Source organism: Cyprinus carpio, chromosome B5 (genome assembly GCF_018340385.1).
Source record: "Cyprinus carpio isolate SPL01 chromosome B5, ASM1834038v1, whole genome shotgun sequence".
Taxonomy (NCBI): Eukaryota; Metazoa; Chordata; class Actinopteri; order Cypriniformes; family Cyprinidae; genus Cyprinus; species Cyprinus carpio.
In genome coordinates, this window is record NC_056601.1 from 11,397,908 (window position 1) to 11,415,688 (window position 17,781).

The 17,781-nt window shown below is 37.4% G+C and overlaps 1 protein-coding gene and 1 long non-coding RNA gene across 2 annotated transcripts in view; one reads left to right on the forward strand and one right to left on the reverse strand.

The window, feature by feature from the left end:
- The window catches only part of LOC109072182 (ephrin-B1-like), a 33,319-nt gene extending 31,598 nt beyond the window's left edge, over window positions 1–1,721 (reverse strand). Inside the window, exon 1 of the mRNA XM_042724289.1 lies at window positions 726–1,721. Coding sequence (XP_042580223.1) covers window positions 726–925 — 200 coding nt within the window. The 5' untranslated portion in view covers window positions 926–1,721. The remainder of the gene's footprint in view (window positions 1–725) is intronic.
- Window positions 1,722–1,767: 46 nt separating this feature from the next.
- LOC109058835 lies at window positions 1,768–11,206 on the forward strand. The gene is made up of 3 exons (XR_002012501.2): window positions 1,768–1,898; window positions 2,091–2,123; window positions 10,719–11,206. It is a non-coding gene; the product is annotated as an uncharacterized LOC109058835 (long non-coding RNA).
- Window positions 11,207–17,781: the final 6,575 nt, after the last annotated feature.

A 17,781-nucleotide genomic window follows, 5' to 3' on the forward strand; every position in this document is an offset into this window, starting at 1 on the left:
GCTCCCTTAAACGTTTTATGAGCAGCAATCAGGGAGATTTTATGAGCGTCTAGGAAACCCCCGCTTAAAAACATATTAACTCTCTCGACACAACTCTGATTTGATCAATATCTCAGGCGCAAAGAGCCACCGGGCCGCCGGGATTTGGGGTAGGCCGGTGGCGGATACTCAGTTAGCCTCTCATGGGAAAAGAAGAAAAGATGCACACGCCGAGAGAGAGAGAGAGAGAGGCTCTTGCTAAAAAAAAAAATCTTCGAGTAACAGTAGCAGTTCTACCTATTTCTATTTTTTTTAAGTATTGACCGGAGAAATAGGCCCGCGTCAAGGCCACACGTTAAAATGATGTATCCCTTGAAACCCGAGAGATTCTTAAAATGTACGATCTTTCGCATAAACATTTAACGAAGTTGTACTAGCATAAAAGTGTTGTCGAATCCCCCTCAACAAGGGATTTTGTGAGTTGAAGAGAAGCGGCGGTGAAGTATGACAGCTGTGTGTTATATCCCCGGGAGAGCGCGCGCTTGCACGGTCACTTTAGGCTCGAGCTCAACGAGAGCTTCATGTCATCAAACCGGAGAGCAAGCCGTGATACGAGTAGCGGAGATTTGCAGATCGGACTCTTTTATGAACAATACAAGTCCAGCTAGAAAAATCACATATTTGAGACCGTAGACTACAATTCATGCTCTTTCTAGGGGGGTTAAAACACGCGCTCGTGCACTTACTTGGGATTTTGTGAATTCCACACGACAGATTCCAGTGATTTGGCTGCGGGTAACGCGTATCGGCACATGGCTGTCAGAATCCAGAGGTAATATTTCCACGAGCCGTCACTTCCAGCCATCTTATACTGTTCTCGGAGAGACAAGCCAGCAAGAAGATAAGATCCTTTCGATCGACTGTACTCCGGGTTACCGAACCACATGCAACAGAGTAGGTTAGGCGTCCAGGCGGAGGGGCTCCATGGCTCAACTTCCAAATCCAAATTTTCTAGCGTTGTCTTGAGGAAAAAAAAGGTGTCGCACAACGTTGCACAGGCGGCTTCTGGGCCAACGTTTCTCTGTTACCAAAATCGCTGCTACCTTGCACTTAGGTAGACGGCAGCGCCTGACTCTTTTATTGTACTCATCTATTAGTTGAGCTAGTAGCCTCACAAAAGGTCAGATCACGCTAGATATGGGGTAAGAGATATGCACACAGGTATAAGGACCATCGATCCCGTGTTGGGGTTCGGGTTGGTGCACAAATCCGGTCCTGATCATGTGTCAGATTTAAAATTAGACTCCTTTCGCTTATGATCCCAGATCATAGAGATGCACTTTAGATATGCAACAATTCTTGTCCAGAATTTATCGCCCTATATCCATGTTCAAAGTGTCCAACTGTCAGTCACAGGACTGGCAAAAATCTCTGTCCAATTCCATTTGGATTCTCTTTTGAAAAAGAACCGTGAAAAGTAAACTCCGGAGTCTTGCTGCCTCTGATATTGTTTTACTGCATACTGATAGACGGGATATCAGCTACTGTCCGCTCCTGGCTCGCGTGCAGAAAGGTGCACACAGTTTCGTCTTAAGGACATAAACAGATGGGGAAACTCCAGCTGTTCGGCGCTTCCTCTGCGAGTTAATGACGCGTCTTTTAGCCTTGGATCTTGTTTGGAGTTGTTCGGTGCTCAACCGTGGATCCGGTGCGTCCGCAGTCAGTCCCGCACACCGTTCACAGCACAGTGGCTCGCGATCCATCACCTCCACTCCCACCGAGCTGCTAAACCCCGCCCTATTCGAAACGGACCAATCGGAGCGCACGTTTAGGGCAACGTCGCAACATGGTGTCCCTCTCTGTACAGCAAGTTTCAGAGAAGTTCAGCTGCGAGACTGATGTGTTTACAGAGACGGAGAGTGAGTCTAGTCTTTCTCCATAAAGATAAGACATTGCCGTTAAGAAACTGACTGTCTTAAGTTTTTTTTTTGCTGACAAATGTGCCGCAAATTAATATTTTTCTTAGACAACTTGTAGCAAAGTTGACTACTTGTTACTATGGTTACTCCGTACGTTTATCTCTAATGTGGTATTTTCGTTTCCCTTCTCAGTTAGTTTATCATTTCCTGGAGTCACTTGAATACGTAAGTATGTTTTGTATTCACAACACATCACGGCTTACAGCTGAAAACACAGGTCTTCACCGTAAAATCGTTTAATAACAGATTTAGGATCATTATCCCAAAGACATCCAAGAGAGTGACACTAATGATATTTGATGGTCAAACAAAGATAACGCTAATCCTTTCAGTAGTCAATACCGCCCCCTATCGGCTTTAAAAAAAATAATTTGAACAATTCAAACTGTAAATGGTTGATTTTAGCTTTTATTTAGCTTTTATTTTTTGTTGTTTTAGTGCAAAACTACTACAATATGCCATATAACAAACGGTGACGCATATCAAAATATGACTTGAATCAAAATGAATCTATTTCATATATTAATCATTTCAGTTGCCCATGACTGATGGCAAATCTGTCTGTAAGGTCTATGACGGATTTGTGTCTTCCTCCCCAAGTAAGATGTGATTCTGAGTGACATATGGTGCCCTGTCAATCTACTAAACCAATCTCTGTGTGTGTGTGTGTGTGTGTGTGTGTGGTTCTTCAGAGAGCCATATGTCTTTGAGAAGGGTTAGTCCTCCAGCATGTGTTTAGATAACATAAGTGTGGTGTAGCTTTTACTCTTTGAGCTCTTGTGTGTATGAAATGTCAGTTTATTCATTACCCACATTTAGATCAGGTCTGAAAGGCCAGCCACACATTTAGAAATGATATATATGCAGTCATGTGATCTGTTTAAGGCTGAACGTCATCAGCTCTTGAAGAAAGAGCAGTTTGTGTTCTAAGATAGATCACTTTTAGTTATCAGAGGCTCATTTTGGTGTTTTCTGTGTGATTCTTTCTGCAATTTTGTGTGTAATGTTTACATGTCCTTTTGCATACATACAAATATCTGACCTTTTATTTCACCAGAACTCAGAGCTAAATATAGTACCTCCACCTTAGTCTGAGTGTTAAGACTTTTCAGCCAGTCATACACCCTCTTTTTCCTCTCTTCTTTTCTTTAATCTGCTCTTTCTGTATCTGAGACAAACTGACGTTTTTAGGACCTCGAGCCTGAACTGAAAATATTCGTTGCAACAAGCTCGAAGAGAGCAAAACCACACACACACCCAAGGAGAAATTACCGGAGTGCATTTGTCAGCAGCTATTCACTAATATGTCCATACTGCGGTCTACACACAGTTACTAATAAACCAAAAGCACGCACAACCACACAGACCCTCTAACACTTTGAACTTTGCATAAAAGTTCATAAAAAGCATGCACATGCATACATATAAATTCACTACATTTCAAAAGTATATGGGGTCGGTAAGATTTTTTAATGTTTTTTGAAGAAGTCTTTTATGTTCACCGTTTATCTTTTTAAATGTATTTTTTTATTGCTCAAAAAATACAGTAAAATCCATAATATTGTTTAGTATTTTTGTCATTTAAAAAAACTGTTTTCTGTTTTAATACATTTTCAAATGTAATGTATTCATGTGATGGCAAAGCTGATTTTTTTAGCAGTCACTACTCGAGTCTAAAGAAATAATTTTAATAGGCTGTCACATTTTTTCAGGATTGGTCAATAGATAATTCAGAAGAATAGCATTTATTTGAAATAGAAATATATTGTAATATTATAAAAGTCTCACTTTTGATCAGTGCATCCTTCCTGAATATAAATATGAAATTTGAAATAACTTTTTAATATAGTTAAATATTGTTTATTTTTCAATTCATTTAATATTTCATGATCATTTAGATCGCACATACATAATCTATATACACCCTGTTTTCCTGTTCACACATGCTTTAGTGTTAATGTCTGAACATTTGTTACCAGGCAGCCCAAAGCTTAGATTAAAGTCGACTGGGTGGTGATGGTGGCTTAACATGTCTCTGCCCTAATGAACTCTTCCATTTCCTTCTTATTTGTGCCTAGTATTATTAATTGTCATCATTGTTGGATAAGCTAAGGTAGCATTTATGTCTGCATGCATTTAAGGTGCATATGTTTGTGCACGTATGTGTGGGCGAAGGCCTTACATTGTGTAATGTTGGATTTGGTTTTGGTCCAAAATACAGTAGATTATCTTAACAATGTTTTGGAATAGTTCCACCCAAGAAGGTGAGTGTGTGTGTGTGTGTGTGATTAGGAGGTGGAATGATTGTAATGGAGGAACTCAGGAGGGTGTTGATGGAATATTCAAGCACATAATAGACCAATTTCACACACACCCCCCGCTCCAGCACACACACTTCTCTCTCTTATTCTCTCTCTCCCACACTCAGTCAGTAGGGAATCATGAATGACAATCCAACACTGCCCCACCCAGAAAGCCCCCCAATAGGCCCAGCTCAGCACACTGAGAGCACAGTATTACAACAAAAACATTTGCTTGGACCAAAAAGAGGCACACACCTACACATGCACATACAGCCCAGTTAAAAAAATCACTTGTATACAAGCAAAACTAGCCACCTACATGCACACATGGACTGTATGCGGTGTGCCAGTCCTCTATAAGTCTATCTGGGAACGCAGCCATAGGCAGATGATCTGGTTGTCACGGTTAGCAATGGGCTCAGAAAACTTCTGTGTGTCACTATGGGTGAATAAGTGTGTGCGTGAGTGTGTGCGTGCGTGTCTGAACCGGTAAACTTGGCGTGAAATTGTGGTGGCGACTGTGACGGATCCTCATTTCCACTCTGGTGGTGCTCACACACACACATTACTACCTTTGTTCCTATACAACAGGTTGGAGAAAAAGAAAAATGTGTGTGCATCGGTGTGCATGCGTGTGCTCGCATGTATCAAGTACTAAATAAAAGTCGTGTTAAGTGCCTTTAATGATTGTTTAAGAAACCCATTATGTTCGTCAAATGGATCCAGTATTGATTTCATGTCATTGTACTAGTGTCTGTGTCTCAGGTTTGATCATCTTTCCTGACTCTTAAATAATGTATTTCTAATGGACCCCACGCTGCACTTACATACTCCATTTAAACGTGACAGGATTCCAATCAATCCCAGATCAATAACCTTTAACCTCGGTGTGCAGGTTGCTTTTAACCACTGATCTGCATTCAGTTTAGACACGGAGCCGGCTGGGTAGTTGTTTTACATCTCAACAGGAAGATTTTTGTTGCATTGTGTCATGGCTAAACTTACACACATACCTTCCAGTCATTCCTTCCTCAGTTTTAGCATAATTTGCTTTATTTGTGGTTTCTTTTGAAATGCTGTCGGCAAAGAAATCTGTCAAGATCAAGTTTTGGCATATAAGGGGATGTTTTAGGCTATATTAATGCCATTCAAATATTTACACAGAGGAAAAAAAAATATCATAAGATAAATAAGAGAAAGGTTAAGGGATTGAATCTGATTGAATTACATTAACAGTAACATTATAGTTTCCGTATGAGTGGTACAAAAGCAGTGCCAATTTAATATGGTAAAGTTAAAAAAAATATACAGTAAAAATAGTTTAGACTTAGACTTGACTAAATTGCAAACTGCAAAATGAAATATATATGCTTTTTAATAAATATTCTATAGTGGGTTATTTGTCAAATGGCACCTGACCACACCAGAAAATAAGTCTCATTGAATCCACTTTGTAGGAGAGAGTGTAAACAGCTTTAGATATCAATCTGCAAGTTTGATGGACACTGGTTATGATCATCTTTGATATCTCCTTTGAAGGCATCTTGAGTAAAACAGCTCTATTTTTAGTGAAGCACATTCAAAATAAAAAACCTGAAATGGAAGCAAATAACCTGTTATACAGACTACAAAAGTTTGTTGCACACAACCCCCATTGTTATTTTAAATGTACATTTTAACATTAAAACTGTACTAGCAGTCGTTATGCTACAAAGCATATACTTTTATACTCAAATATAATGTAAAAGCTTTGTTTACTTAACTATTTCCACATATATCTACTTTTCTATCAAGAGAAATGCAAGAATAAGATAGATGAACACGTGTTTCATGCTTAATGAGAGTGCATGATGAAATGCTCTTCACTGATCATTATAAATCTATTAGTTTTATAGCTGCTCAAACCACAACAGACTGGCTGCACTGTTCCTGAATCAACAAATGAATACACACACACACACTCACAGAGGCCAGAAAGCTGAACACTGCTCTCAACACACAATTATCCAGCATTCCTTTGTAATTTAATATATCTCTCTGTCTCTGTCTCTCTCTAGATTTTTGTATCTCTTGCTTTTTGTAAGGAGAAAAATGTAGGAAAATCTAGTCTGTGTCAGTTTGTACTGGTTTTAAAGATGGTCACACATCAGCAAGCAGATATTAGCTTAGACGTCTGATGTAATTATGCTGTAACTGTGTATGTGAGTTATCTGGTTGTATACAGCCCAATACGTTGGCACTAAGGCCCCGTTTTTCAGGTACAGCCATAGATATGAATAGGTAGATTCCCTATTATTTACATCGCAAACGCGTCTACGTGCTTGGAGCGATTGAATGGGGAATCTATGTATACATCTATGGGTACAACAATGCGCATAATGTTATTGTTTACACAGTCGACAAGGATACCCTTACCAAAAAGTAGTATACTTCAAGTTTATTTTATTAAGTATGCTTAAGTAAAGTTCAAGTATATTTTTAAGTATACTTTATGTAGCAAGTATACAAATATCAGTGTTCTAGTAGTATACTTGTAAGTGTACTGTTTCAATATTCATTGGGACTAAATTAGCCCACTTTCTAGTGTATAAAATATACTTTTAAGTATACTTTAAGTATAACAGTAGCAAACTTTGAGTACACAATTAGTTTACCTCTAGTTTGTACTGCAATTATACTAAAAGTGAACTTATAGGTATACTGACAGTTTACTAATTAAATACTTTGTACACTTTGAAGTCTCAGTAAACTACTAGTTTAGTAGATTTATACTGCAGGTATACTCATAAGTTTTCTTTAAGTGAACTTTACATTATACTTTAAGTATACTACTATGTCCCTATTTAGATTTTAATTTGTATATATTTTGTTATATGAATATCTGGACATACAAAACATCCAAAGAAAGAACGGGGTATCTGCTTGTAATCAAAAACATTTTATTCTAGCTTCATGTATTCTTTTTTAAAACACTTTAATGTGGGTGTTTCATAAAAAAAATAAAGAAATAACATTTTGAACAAAAAGCTGAAAAAAGACTATGAATTGGATTCAGAATGATAATCAAAACATAGATGTTTTGTTTCGATCAACACCCCAAAGTTTGACAGTCATCATTACCTCTTCATCAGTCAACATTTTATTCCATAATGTTACAGTTTTGATGCTGTTTCATGTCAGATGATCGTGTTAGATTACATGTGTTAGTATCTGTTGTTTCTTTTTTTCTTATTCACTTTTTTTTTTTTTTGGAATTTCTGTGCAGAAGATGTGTACTAGCACCCTCTACCGTATATAAAGTAAACACGGATTCTAGGAGCACAAATATACAGTAGCTCAAATATATTTATACTTTTTGTAAGTATAGTCAACTATATTTAAATGCCATATTAAGTATATTTCTGAGGAGTACATAGAGCCCATTTCTAAGAAGTACATAAAAAGTTAACTAAAAGCATACTTTCCTGTTTTTAGTTTAAAAGAAGTATACTAATAGCACACTTGAATAAACTTCTTTTTCATAAGGGTACGCAGAGCGAATGTCGGCAGCCACGCCATCGTTTTCAAAAGCCTCCATTTTGGTCCGTTTACACTGAAACACAACCCTGGAGTTTTCAAACTAAAACGGGGTCTGCAGCATTTTCAAAAGTCTCCGTTTTCGAGGGTCGAAAACGCCAGAGTAGTGTAAACGATAGGTGTAACCGTAGCAAAAGTTATGCATTTTAAAACGAAAACGCACTAGTGTAAACGGGCCTGAGATGTCCGTCATATCATTCTTTTTCTCTCTCTGTTCTGTTTCTGTGCTGTTGCCTGCAGCTAAAGTCTGTGATAGATAAGATATTATCATAAAAGTATTTGATGTGATTGTGAATGGCTGTTTTGAGGGGAGTTTTGTGAATTACATCACCCTCTCTTTTTACATCACAGATAACTGTGATGTTTTATCTGTGTGCTACGCAATGCTTTCACTAGAGACAATTTCACAGCATGTGTAAAAGAATATCTTTTGGTGTGCACGTGTGTGTTCGTGTATACAGGTGCATCTCAATAAATTAGAATGTTGTGGAAAAGTTCATTTATTTCAGTAATTCAACTCAAATTGTGAAACTCTTGTATTAAATAAATTCAATGCACACAGACTGAAGTAGTTTAAGCATTTGGTTCTCACATTTAACAAAAAACCACCAATTCACTATCAACAAATTAGAATACTTTATAAGAACAATTAAAAAAAAAAAGTTTTGGTGAATTGTTGGCCTTCTGGAAAGTATTTTCATTAACTGTACTTGTACTCAATACTTAATAGGGGCTCCTTTTGCTTTAATTACTGCTTTAATGGCGTGGAGGTGATCAGTTTGTGGCACTGCTGAGGTGGTATGGAAGCCCAGGTTTCTTTGACAGTGACCTTCAGCTCATCTGCATTTTTTGGTCTCTTGTTTCTCATTTTCCTCTTGACAGTATCCCATAGATTCCCTACGAGGTTCAGGTCTGGTGAGTTTGCTGGCCAGTCAAGCACACTAACACCATGGTCATTTAACCAACTTTTGGTGCTTTTGGCAGTGTGGGCAGGTGCCAAATCCTGCTGGAAAATGAAATCAGCATCTTCAAAAAGCTGGTCAGCAGAAGGAAGAATGAAGTGCTCTAAAATTTCTTGATAAACAGGTGCAGTGACTTCGCTTTTCAAAAAACACAATGGACCAACACCAGCAGATGACATTGCACCCCAAATCATCACAGACTGTGGAAACACTGGACTTCAAGCAACTTGGGCTATGAGCTTCTCCACCCTTCCTCCAGACTCTAGGGCCTTGGTTTCCAAATGAAATACAAAACTTGCTCTCATCTGAAAAGAGGACTTTGGACCACTGGGCAACAGTCCAGTTCTTCTTCTCCTTAGCCCAGGCAAGATACCTCTGATGTTGTCTGTGGTTCAGGAGTGGCTTAACAAGAGGAATACGACAACTGTAGCCAAATTCCTTGACAGATCTGTGTGTGGTGGCTCTTGATTCCTTGACCCCAGTCTCAGTCCATTCCTTGTGAATTGATTTTGCTTGACAATCCTCATAAGGCTGCGGTTCTCTCGGTTGGTCATGCATCATGATACAGTCATGATACAGCACTCTGTGAACAGCCAGCTTCTTTGGCAATGAATGTTTGTGGCTTACCCTCCTTGTGAAGTGTGTCAATGATTGTCTTCTGGGCAACTGTCAGATCAGCAGTCTTCCCCATGATTGTGTAACCTAGTGAACCAAACTGAGAGACCATTTTGAAGGCTCAGGAAACCTAACAAAAGACTTAAACTACTTCAGTCTGTGTGCATTGAATTTATTTAATACACGAGTTTCACAATCTGAGTTGAATTACTGAAATAAATGAACTTTTCCATGACATTCTAATTTATTGAGATGCACCTGTATGTTTTAATGAGTGTATGATTTTGAGTGCATGTCTGTACAAATGATCATGTGTGTGTCTTCTGTAACTTGAGCTCTAACGACTGTCCTGTTTCTTTAGCACCTGTCATTCAATTTTGACCCCACCACACCGTGCCGTGAACTCCTCAAATGTTTTTTTGTGTGTGCGTGCACATAACGATACAAAATGACAGTGAACAAAACTCCCATATCCATAGGAATGGACTAACATCACTCACTCAACGTTTGCATGCACAGTCGTGTTTTGAAAGTACACCGCTTACCGAAAGATTTGGTAAGGATAAAAATAAACCCTGTATCTCCTTTTCAGCAAAGCCATGTTTTCTAATGTCTGAAATAATATTGAAAATTTAAACATGAAACATACAGAAATACACTAAACCTTTTTTAGAAATCTAGACTCTCTGACTACATAGATATGGATACAGACCCATAAAACTGTGTCCGAGAATTGTGTGAAATTAAATTTCTGTAAAACACAATTTTCAAGAATCTGGTCTGAATTTTGTGAGTGCGCTTAAATCATTTTGTGGCTGAGATTTCTGTTCTAACGAGACTGAAATACAATACAAGCCAATTATGTTCACAAGCCTAAAGGTGCCAAGCAAGCAAAGGACCCTGTCGTTCATTAACCCCACTCTGTTCGTGGTGGTGTGTGTGTGTGTGTGTGTGTGTGTGTGTGTGTGAGCCTGTATGTGTTCATTAGTGGGTGCAGTAAAGCGTGTCTAAGTGGCACAGTGTGTAAGTAAATGGAGCTGAACTGCCTCTCAGCTGTGGATTTAGATGCGTGTGTGAGCGTATGTTTTTTTGTGAGAAAGGGTGAAAAAAGTAGTTCGCCTTTTCAAAGTGAACTGCTTTGTTGGTGTAATTTTGCCAGTGAGATGTGTGTGTACCCAACGAAGAAGGTCCCAAGCCACATTTACACATTCTTAACATAAGCTACTCTCCAAACAACTGTTTTAGGAAGAAACCGAATGTGTAAAATTCGGACTGTTCATGTGTGTTTTTCTCTTGTTCCTCAGAAGTACGGGACAGATGTCACCGATTGAGCCGGCCCCCCTCCCACTGCCCCGCCTCTTCCCCTCCCTATCAAAGGCCTGGGACTGCTGGAGTACACATCAATCATTCTGAGTGACAGGTAGGAGTGTGTGTGACATTGTGGGAACATGTATAGTGTGTGTTCAAACACAAGAATTCCTCTGTCCAGATAAAGGCACTTTATCTGCTGCTGTCTGCCTGGTCAGACATTATTTACTACTGCCCATCCCCGCACACACTCCTTCTTTTAAAGAGGACAAAATTGAGCTTCTCTCTCCTTCATTCTTTTTTAAAGTACCATCCTTTTCTCTTTTTTCCTTACCTGTGTATCTTGTATTTTAGATCTACATTAAAATGCACATTTTCTTGACAAATGCTTTCTTGTCAAAAGACCATGCTTTGTTTTGAATTCAAATTTACCTTATGAAATTAATCATACATGAACAATTTGTATTTGTAATTTTATGACGTTTCGAAATTTTAGGTCATGAATACTTTTCATCTGAAAAGCCGTAAGTTTGTCACGTGCCTAACTGACTAAATGAAGCAATTTTTACATTTTTCAGTTTAGTTTACAGTTTAGCAGTCTTCTACAGATTAAAAGCTATTACGTATGAATGTCATGTAAACATATTTTGAGCAAGAGTCACTTTGAAGTTGTGTTTAGTCTTTAAATAAAGTGCCCAGTGTCTGCTGGGAGAGGTTAACAGACTGCCTCAGGCAACTACTGGCAACTACTGATGTTAACAATCTGCTTTAAGTAATGCCAGTTAGCAAAGAGACAATATGAAAAGTCATTTCTTATAGATGTCATAAAATGTTTTGTTGTCAGGTTTTTTTTTTTTTTTTTTTCATTGTAGCTTTCATCTTCCCACTTAAGACATGTTGGATGGTGTGTTTGACCTGCAAAGGGTGATTCTAAGGACATATGGGTATTTATATCCATCCAATCAATGGTAGCGGAAAGTTAAAGGAAAGCAGCAATCTCACTGTTTCCTTCCCGTGAAGGAGCCATTATCAGAGCCAGATTTCTTTCAGAGGGATTTATTATAGTGGATTCATTATCTTTAGCTTAGTATTTAATTCAATATTTGTTGCACGGATATATTTGATTTATTTAGAGTTAAATATAAGATCATATATCATAAGATTTCTTTTTATATATATTTTCACATCTCTTATGCTCTCCAAGACTGCTTATTTAATCAGTAATACAGTAAAAACAGTAATATTGAATAATGTTGGTTCAAGAAACAGTCACTTTTAATAATTTTAATGCATCCTCTATGAAAAAAAAGTTTAATTTATTTGAAAAAATAAAACTTACTATCTCCAAATGTTTAAAAAGTAGTGAAGATTTATCTGAGATGTAATGTTGTGGATGTCTACAATGTTGCAGTTGATCATTTATTGTAGAGTCTAGTTTGTAATGTACAGTTAATTTAGACATACTCATGGTTAATGGTTAATGTAGACTATGTTTGTAGTGTACAACGGTCAGCTGTCTTGTTAAAATGGGACCAGCTGAGTTTCATTGGCCTCCTGCCTTTAATGCAAGTTTATCATCTTTTACTCTTTGACTTTGTAATGTAATTATTAAATCAGAGTAATGAATGTTGGGCGGTGCATGTAGGAGGATAGATTGAGGTTTGAATTATTATGCTTAGAATATACTTCTGTTGAGGTCAAACACACAATGCCACGCCTCGGCGCTCACCAAGGACAGAGAGAGGGAGGGGAGGAGGATGTGGAAAGGTGGATCACTGAAATAGGAGGAGGACACCGGAGAAAAGGGAGTGAGAGGGCATGATATGGACCCACTCGTGACCTGTGGTATCTCACTCAACCTCACTATGACAACTACAGTTTAATTAATCACCAGCCCTCTCTTGTTCTGTCTCATTCTGGACAGATGTATTACCGATGTGGACAGTAACTCATAGTAAAGGCTTTGTTTTTGGCCTATTAAGAAGCTTTAGTTAGTAGGTTTTAGTCCCAGAGCTAAGATGTGAATATGGTAAATCAGACTCTCACTGATGAGCAATTTGAATGCTCTTCTATATGGTAGGCATGATTAGGATTAGAACATTCTAGATCACTATACAGTTTTAGGGTTAATATTGCCCCCAACCATTTGAACAAGAGAAAAGATTGCTTTTTTCAGAAAACAAGTAGGGAATAAAATGCAATATAAACCTAAAAATTAAAAAAAAAATATCTATAAGTTAAGTAATAATGCATTTCAATGTAATGAATTTAGCTACATGCTAACACAAACATGTAAACATAAGCAGTAGGTGACAATGGAATTTTATAACATTTGGTTTTTACTACTTACTAAAACTATGTACTTTCCTGTATCTTTCTTATTGAAGAATGTACCTTTAATGTAAAGCAGAATAGTGTGAATTGGCATTCAACCTCTGACTGGCTCCTCTACACTAGTGTGTTTGTGAGGAAAAAAGAGAGAGTAAAGTGAATGGAGTTAGTAAGCCTAATGATGTTGCAGTGCTAAGCTGTTTCTCTCATTACTCTGACTGACATTTGAATGCTAATCCTGAATTAGCTGGTAAACTATCTAAGTGTTTAAGTGATGACTTCATCAAACTTCACTCCATCTGTGTGTGCCTGACAGTGATAGATAAGAACTGTGCTTGCATTGTTGTGTTTTCGTAATTGAGAAAACATCTGTTTCTCTCTCTCTCTCTCTCTCTCTCTCTCTCTCTCTCTCTCTCTCTCTCTCTCTCTCTCTCTCTCTCTCTCTCTCTCTCTCTCTCTCTCTCTCTCTCTCTCTCTCTCTCTCTCTCTCTCTCTCTCTCTCTCTCTCTCTCTCTCTCTCTCGTAGTCATCAAAGTAGCGGTGGGATGTGGGTTGCCGGAAAAAAAAAAATCTTGTCAGCTTATTTTTTTTTTTTTTTTTGTGCATGTATGTGTATATCAAATGTTTGGGGTCAGTAAGATTTTTTTAGAGAAATTAATGCTTATGTATTTTTGTAATTTGTTACAAAAATATTTCTCATAAAAATAAATACATCAAGGAAACCTTGAAAATACATCAGTTTCCAACAAAAAATATTGATTATGTGACACTGAAGACTAGACCCTACTGAATAACAAATATACTAAAATGTATTTGAAATACTTTTATTTCAAGTATACTACAACAGGGCCGTGCACAGACATTTTAAGGGCAGTGGCCCAAATCAAATAAGGGGGCGCAAGGTGGGGTGGGGGATGCTTGTTAACACAAATTATCCAGTTGTCACAAATATACAATTAAAAGAGAAGACAGCACACTTTGTAATAATTGACTTTATTGCAGATGTTTTGATAAGAGTGGGTTCTCCCTCACTCTCTTCAATGGAAGTAGGGGAGAGTGGGGTAAGTTGAGCCACTGGGTAAGTTGTCCCACCCCTTGTATCTTGGCAACTGTACACTTTTACTGTCATGTGACGATGTATTTTGGAACCACCCATTATTTCCTGTGAAAAGGAGAAACACATGGGAATGGAAGGCACCCATTTACCTTAAAAACTGTTTTTGGCTTGTCAAAGTAAAATTTTAGCATAACAGATGTAAGGTGGTTACATCAAAGCAAATTTATCCAGGTCTAAAAATATTTATGATACATATAGGTGATTTAGCAACATATAAAACCATGCAAATCATTTTTTTTCCAAAATGGCAGCTGTGTGGCAAAGTGAGCCAAATGCTGTGCGGTAAATTGAGTCAGCATTTTAACTTACCCCACCATAAGGCATTGTAGTTTAGTTAAATCTCTGAATTATAATATGTTATTTTAATGTGATATATTACTGGTTTAGTTTATCATTTATACATTTTATTTGATAGGGACAGTGTTCAAGTGCACCAAATCATTCTCTGATAAAAAACTAGAAAATGCTTTTCATCACATTATAATCAGATATACTGTATATTTTACACCTGTAGTCACTAATGGCCAACAAACTCTGTTTAGTCTGTTTTTAAGAAGGCTACAGCTTTGGTGTTCAACATGTTGTTTCAGAAATGCTAACAAATACATTTTGAAATTTAAACTTCATTTGGTTGGTTTTATGTTGTTAAAGTTGACTTTAAGAAAAGAAATATAACTGTTTTTAAAAGGAAATTATTAAATTAGTTTTTAAATTATTATTTATTTCATATGGGTTTGAATCAGATTCAGTCAGATGGTCATTTTACACTCAGATAGTGCATCTTACCCACTGACTCGACTCGGATCAACTTACCCCAAACCCAGGGCAAACTGAGCCATGGGAACACTTTTTTTATAAGAAGCTATATTTTTAGAACCCTTTGTCATAGATAAATTCTGATCATTTAAAATGATAGGAATACTTTCATTTGGATAGGATAGGATAGGATAGGATAGGATAGGATAGGATAGGATAGGATAGGATAGATACTTTCATTGTACTTCTGTGTGATTTTCTCTCATCTTGAGGACCACATAAGTAAAAGTGGCTAATCTTACCCTACTGTCCCTTATAAGTATTAGACTTATAAGTTATTATAAGTTATTAGTATTTTAATGTAATATTTTACAGCATAAATCTATATTATATACTAAGAAACAACTAATTTAGAACATTAATACTATTTTTTTTAACTATTATTAATATTAATTTGGTTTTAATAAAATATGATGTGTTATAGATTACTAGTATCAAGACAAGTAATTATAATGGGAAATGTACTTAATTACAAGAATTAAAGTGTGACAAACTGCTAAATGATGATTTACCTGCTGGCTTGCTGGAGCTTTGACTTCGTGTTTGCAATGTTGAACTGCCTTTAGTAGCCTCCCTTCGCTCTTTCTCTCTCTCTGTCTTCTTTTTTTTTTTTTTTTCTACAAAGTGTGCCAACAGCCGCAAATTTGGTGTTATCTTTATTAGATGTAAATGCTTTTATTAGGCCGAGTCATTACTGACAAAAATAAAAACAAACTACCAACTAATTACTAATTCAGTGGATCATCCACTGACTAATGTGGACTGTAATGAATCTACCTGGTAATGCCACGACCTTCGGGGACTGTGGTCTCCACTCTCCAGAGAGTGGTACACAGATTGTGAGTGATGCTGCGGAGCGGCCGGGAAACACGGAGTGGATTAGTGGAATCAGCGGTCCAGCGGATCTTTAGCGAAACAGATTTGAGCTGGGCTGTTGGGAGGATTGGTGAGAGGGGCACCTCAGCCAATGAGGGCAAAGGGGCAGTGGCTCTAGCCACCAGGCCACCCCCCTGTGCACGGCTCTGTACTACAAATACATTAACATATTTATGTACTTAATAAAAAAATACCCTGCAATTGTACTTTTGGTATACTAAACTGCTATACTTAAAGTCTGCTTTAATTGTGTGAAAGCAGTACTGAAGTCCAACTAATGATATACTGAAGTATATTCGATTGTGCTAAAATGGAACTATTGAAATTATACTTCAGGTACAGTACACTATAAATATCTAGCATTTCAAGACCAATATTATTCAAAGATCATACCGTCCTCATCAGTAGTGTCAATAAAACACATTTTAAGCTTAATGTGACGTGACATGTGGCCAAGTATGGTTACCCATACGGCTCTGTACTACAAATACATTCAAATATTTATGAACTTAATAAAAAAATACCCTGAAGGTGCAAGAGAGTGCTGTACATTCAGTCCCCCACATACTATTCCTGCCGGACCTGAAACTCGAACACACAACCTTTGGGTTACGAGCCTCTAACCATTAGGCCACGACTTCCCCCTTAATATTAAGAAATGTGCATTGTGCACAAGTAGTATTCCAAATAAGGTTTAATTGTAATTTCATATCAATAAGTCTCGATTGATACATCAGTAAATATGTTAATATATTTGAACTATACTTAGAATGAAATAAATGTTTTTTAAATATATTACTTTTTTACTAGGGGAGTAATGGCTGCTGAAGTTAAAAAAATAAATGTAAACAGAAAATAGAAAACAGTCATTTTAAATTGCAATAATATTTATGTTTTACTGTATTTTTGGTCAAATAAATGCAGCCTTGGTGAGACCTGATGAAAATGAAAGGGTTACATGAAAGGATTAGTTCAACTATGCATGAAGAAAAAAATCTGTCGCTGATACATTGAGCATAACTAGAACAATGAGCTGAGTATAACAAGAACAATTTATTTTTATTTTTCCGGGTCTTGGAATCACGAGTTGTCCATGACCGTGGGAACCGTGAGGTTAAAAAGTGTTTTTGTGGACATATCTGCCTAACATGCTGACACAGAAGTGCAGTGTAGCTAATGTCAAGCAGCCAAAACAGAGAAAAATAAAACATCCTGAGATCTGTATCCTGCCTTCTTGAGTGTGTGTATATAATTGTGTCAGTGTAGGTGAGTGTGTCTGTTTGTAAAAGCCATTAGTCTTTCTGTTATTAAAGTCTTTTAGAGGAAGGACAATGTCCAGGCATCCAAATTTAGCCTTGAAGGTCAGGGAAAAGGTTAGCATGCCTGGAAAAAAAGACCCCAAAATTCTTGTGTGTATGTGTCTTTGCAGGTGTGGATATTTGTGTGTTTGTTCAGGTGTGAGTGTGTGTGGATGAGCACAGATGCGTTTGAGTAGAGTTACAGTAGTCGAAAGTCTAAATCTCATACGATGCGGTTTAATCGTGCTCACTCTTATGTGTTTACCGCTAATTGAGTGCAGCAGATTCTGGCATGGCTGTTGTCACTTGGCTGTTCAGTGGAAACGTATGACCTCCATTATGTCATTATGTCATTATAAACTGATTTAAAATCAGAACACAAATGCACATTGAAAAAAAACATACCAAGGTCATTTCACAGCTGCAACTTGATGAACCTCAAAAATATCGCATAACTTCAATCTATTGCTCCCAGCAGGGCAAGTTTATGTACTGCATGTGTTGCAAGAGATGGGAATAATTACATTAATGTCAAGCTTCTGAAATTATATCTATGCTGAACGTGTAATTTTAGTTTGGCTTGTAATGTAATTTACATGGTTATCTGCAGACATTCCAGAT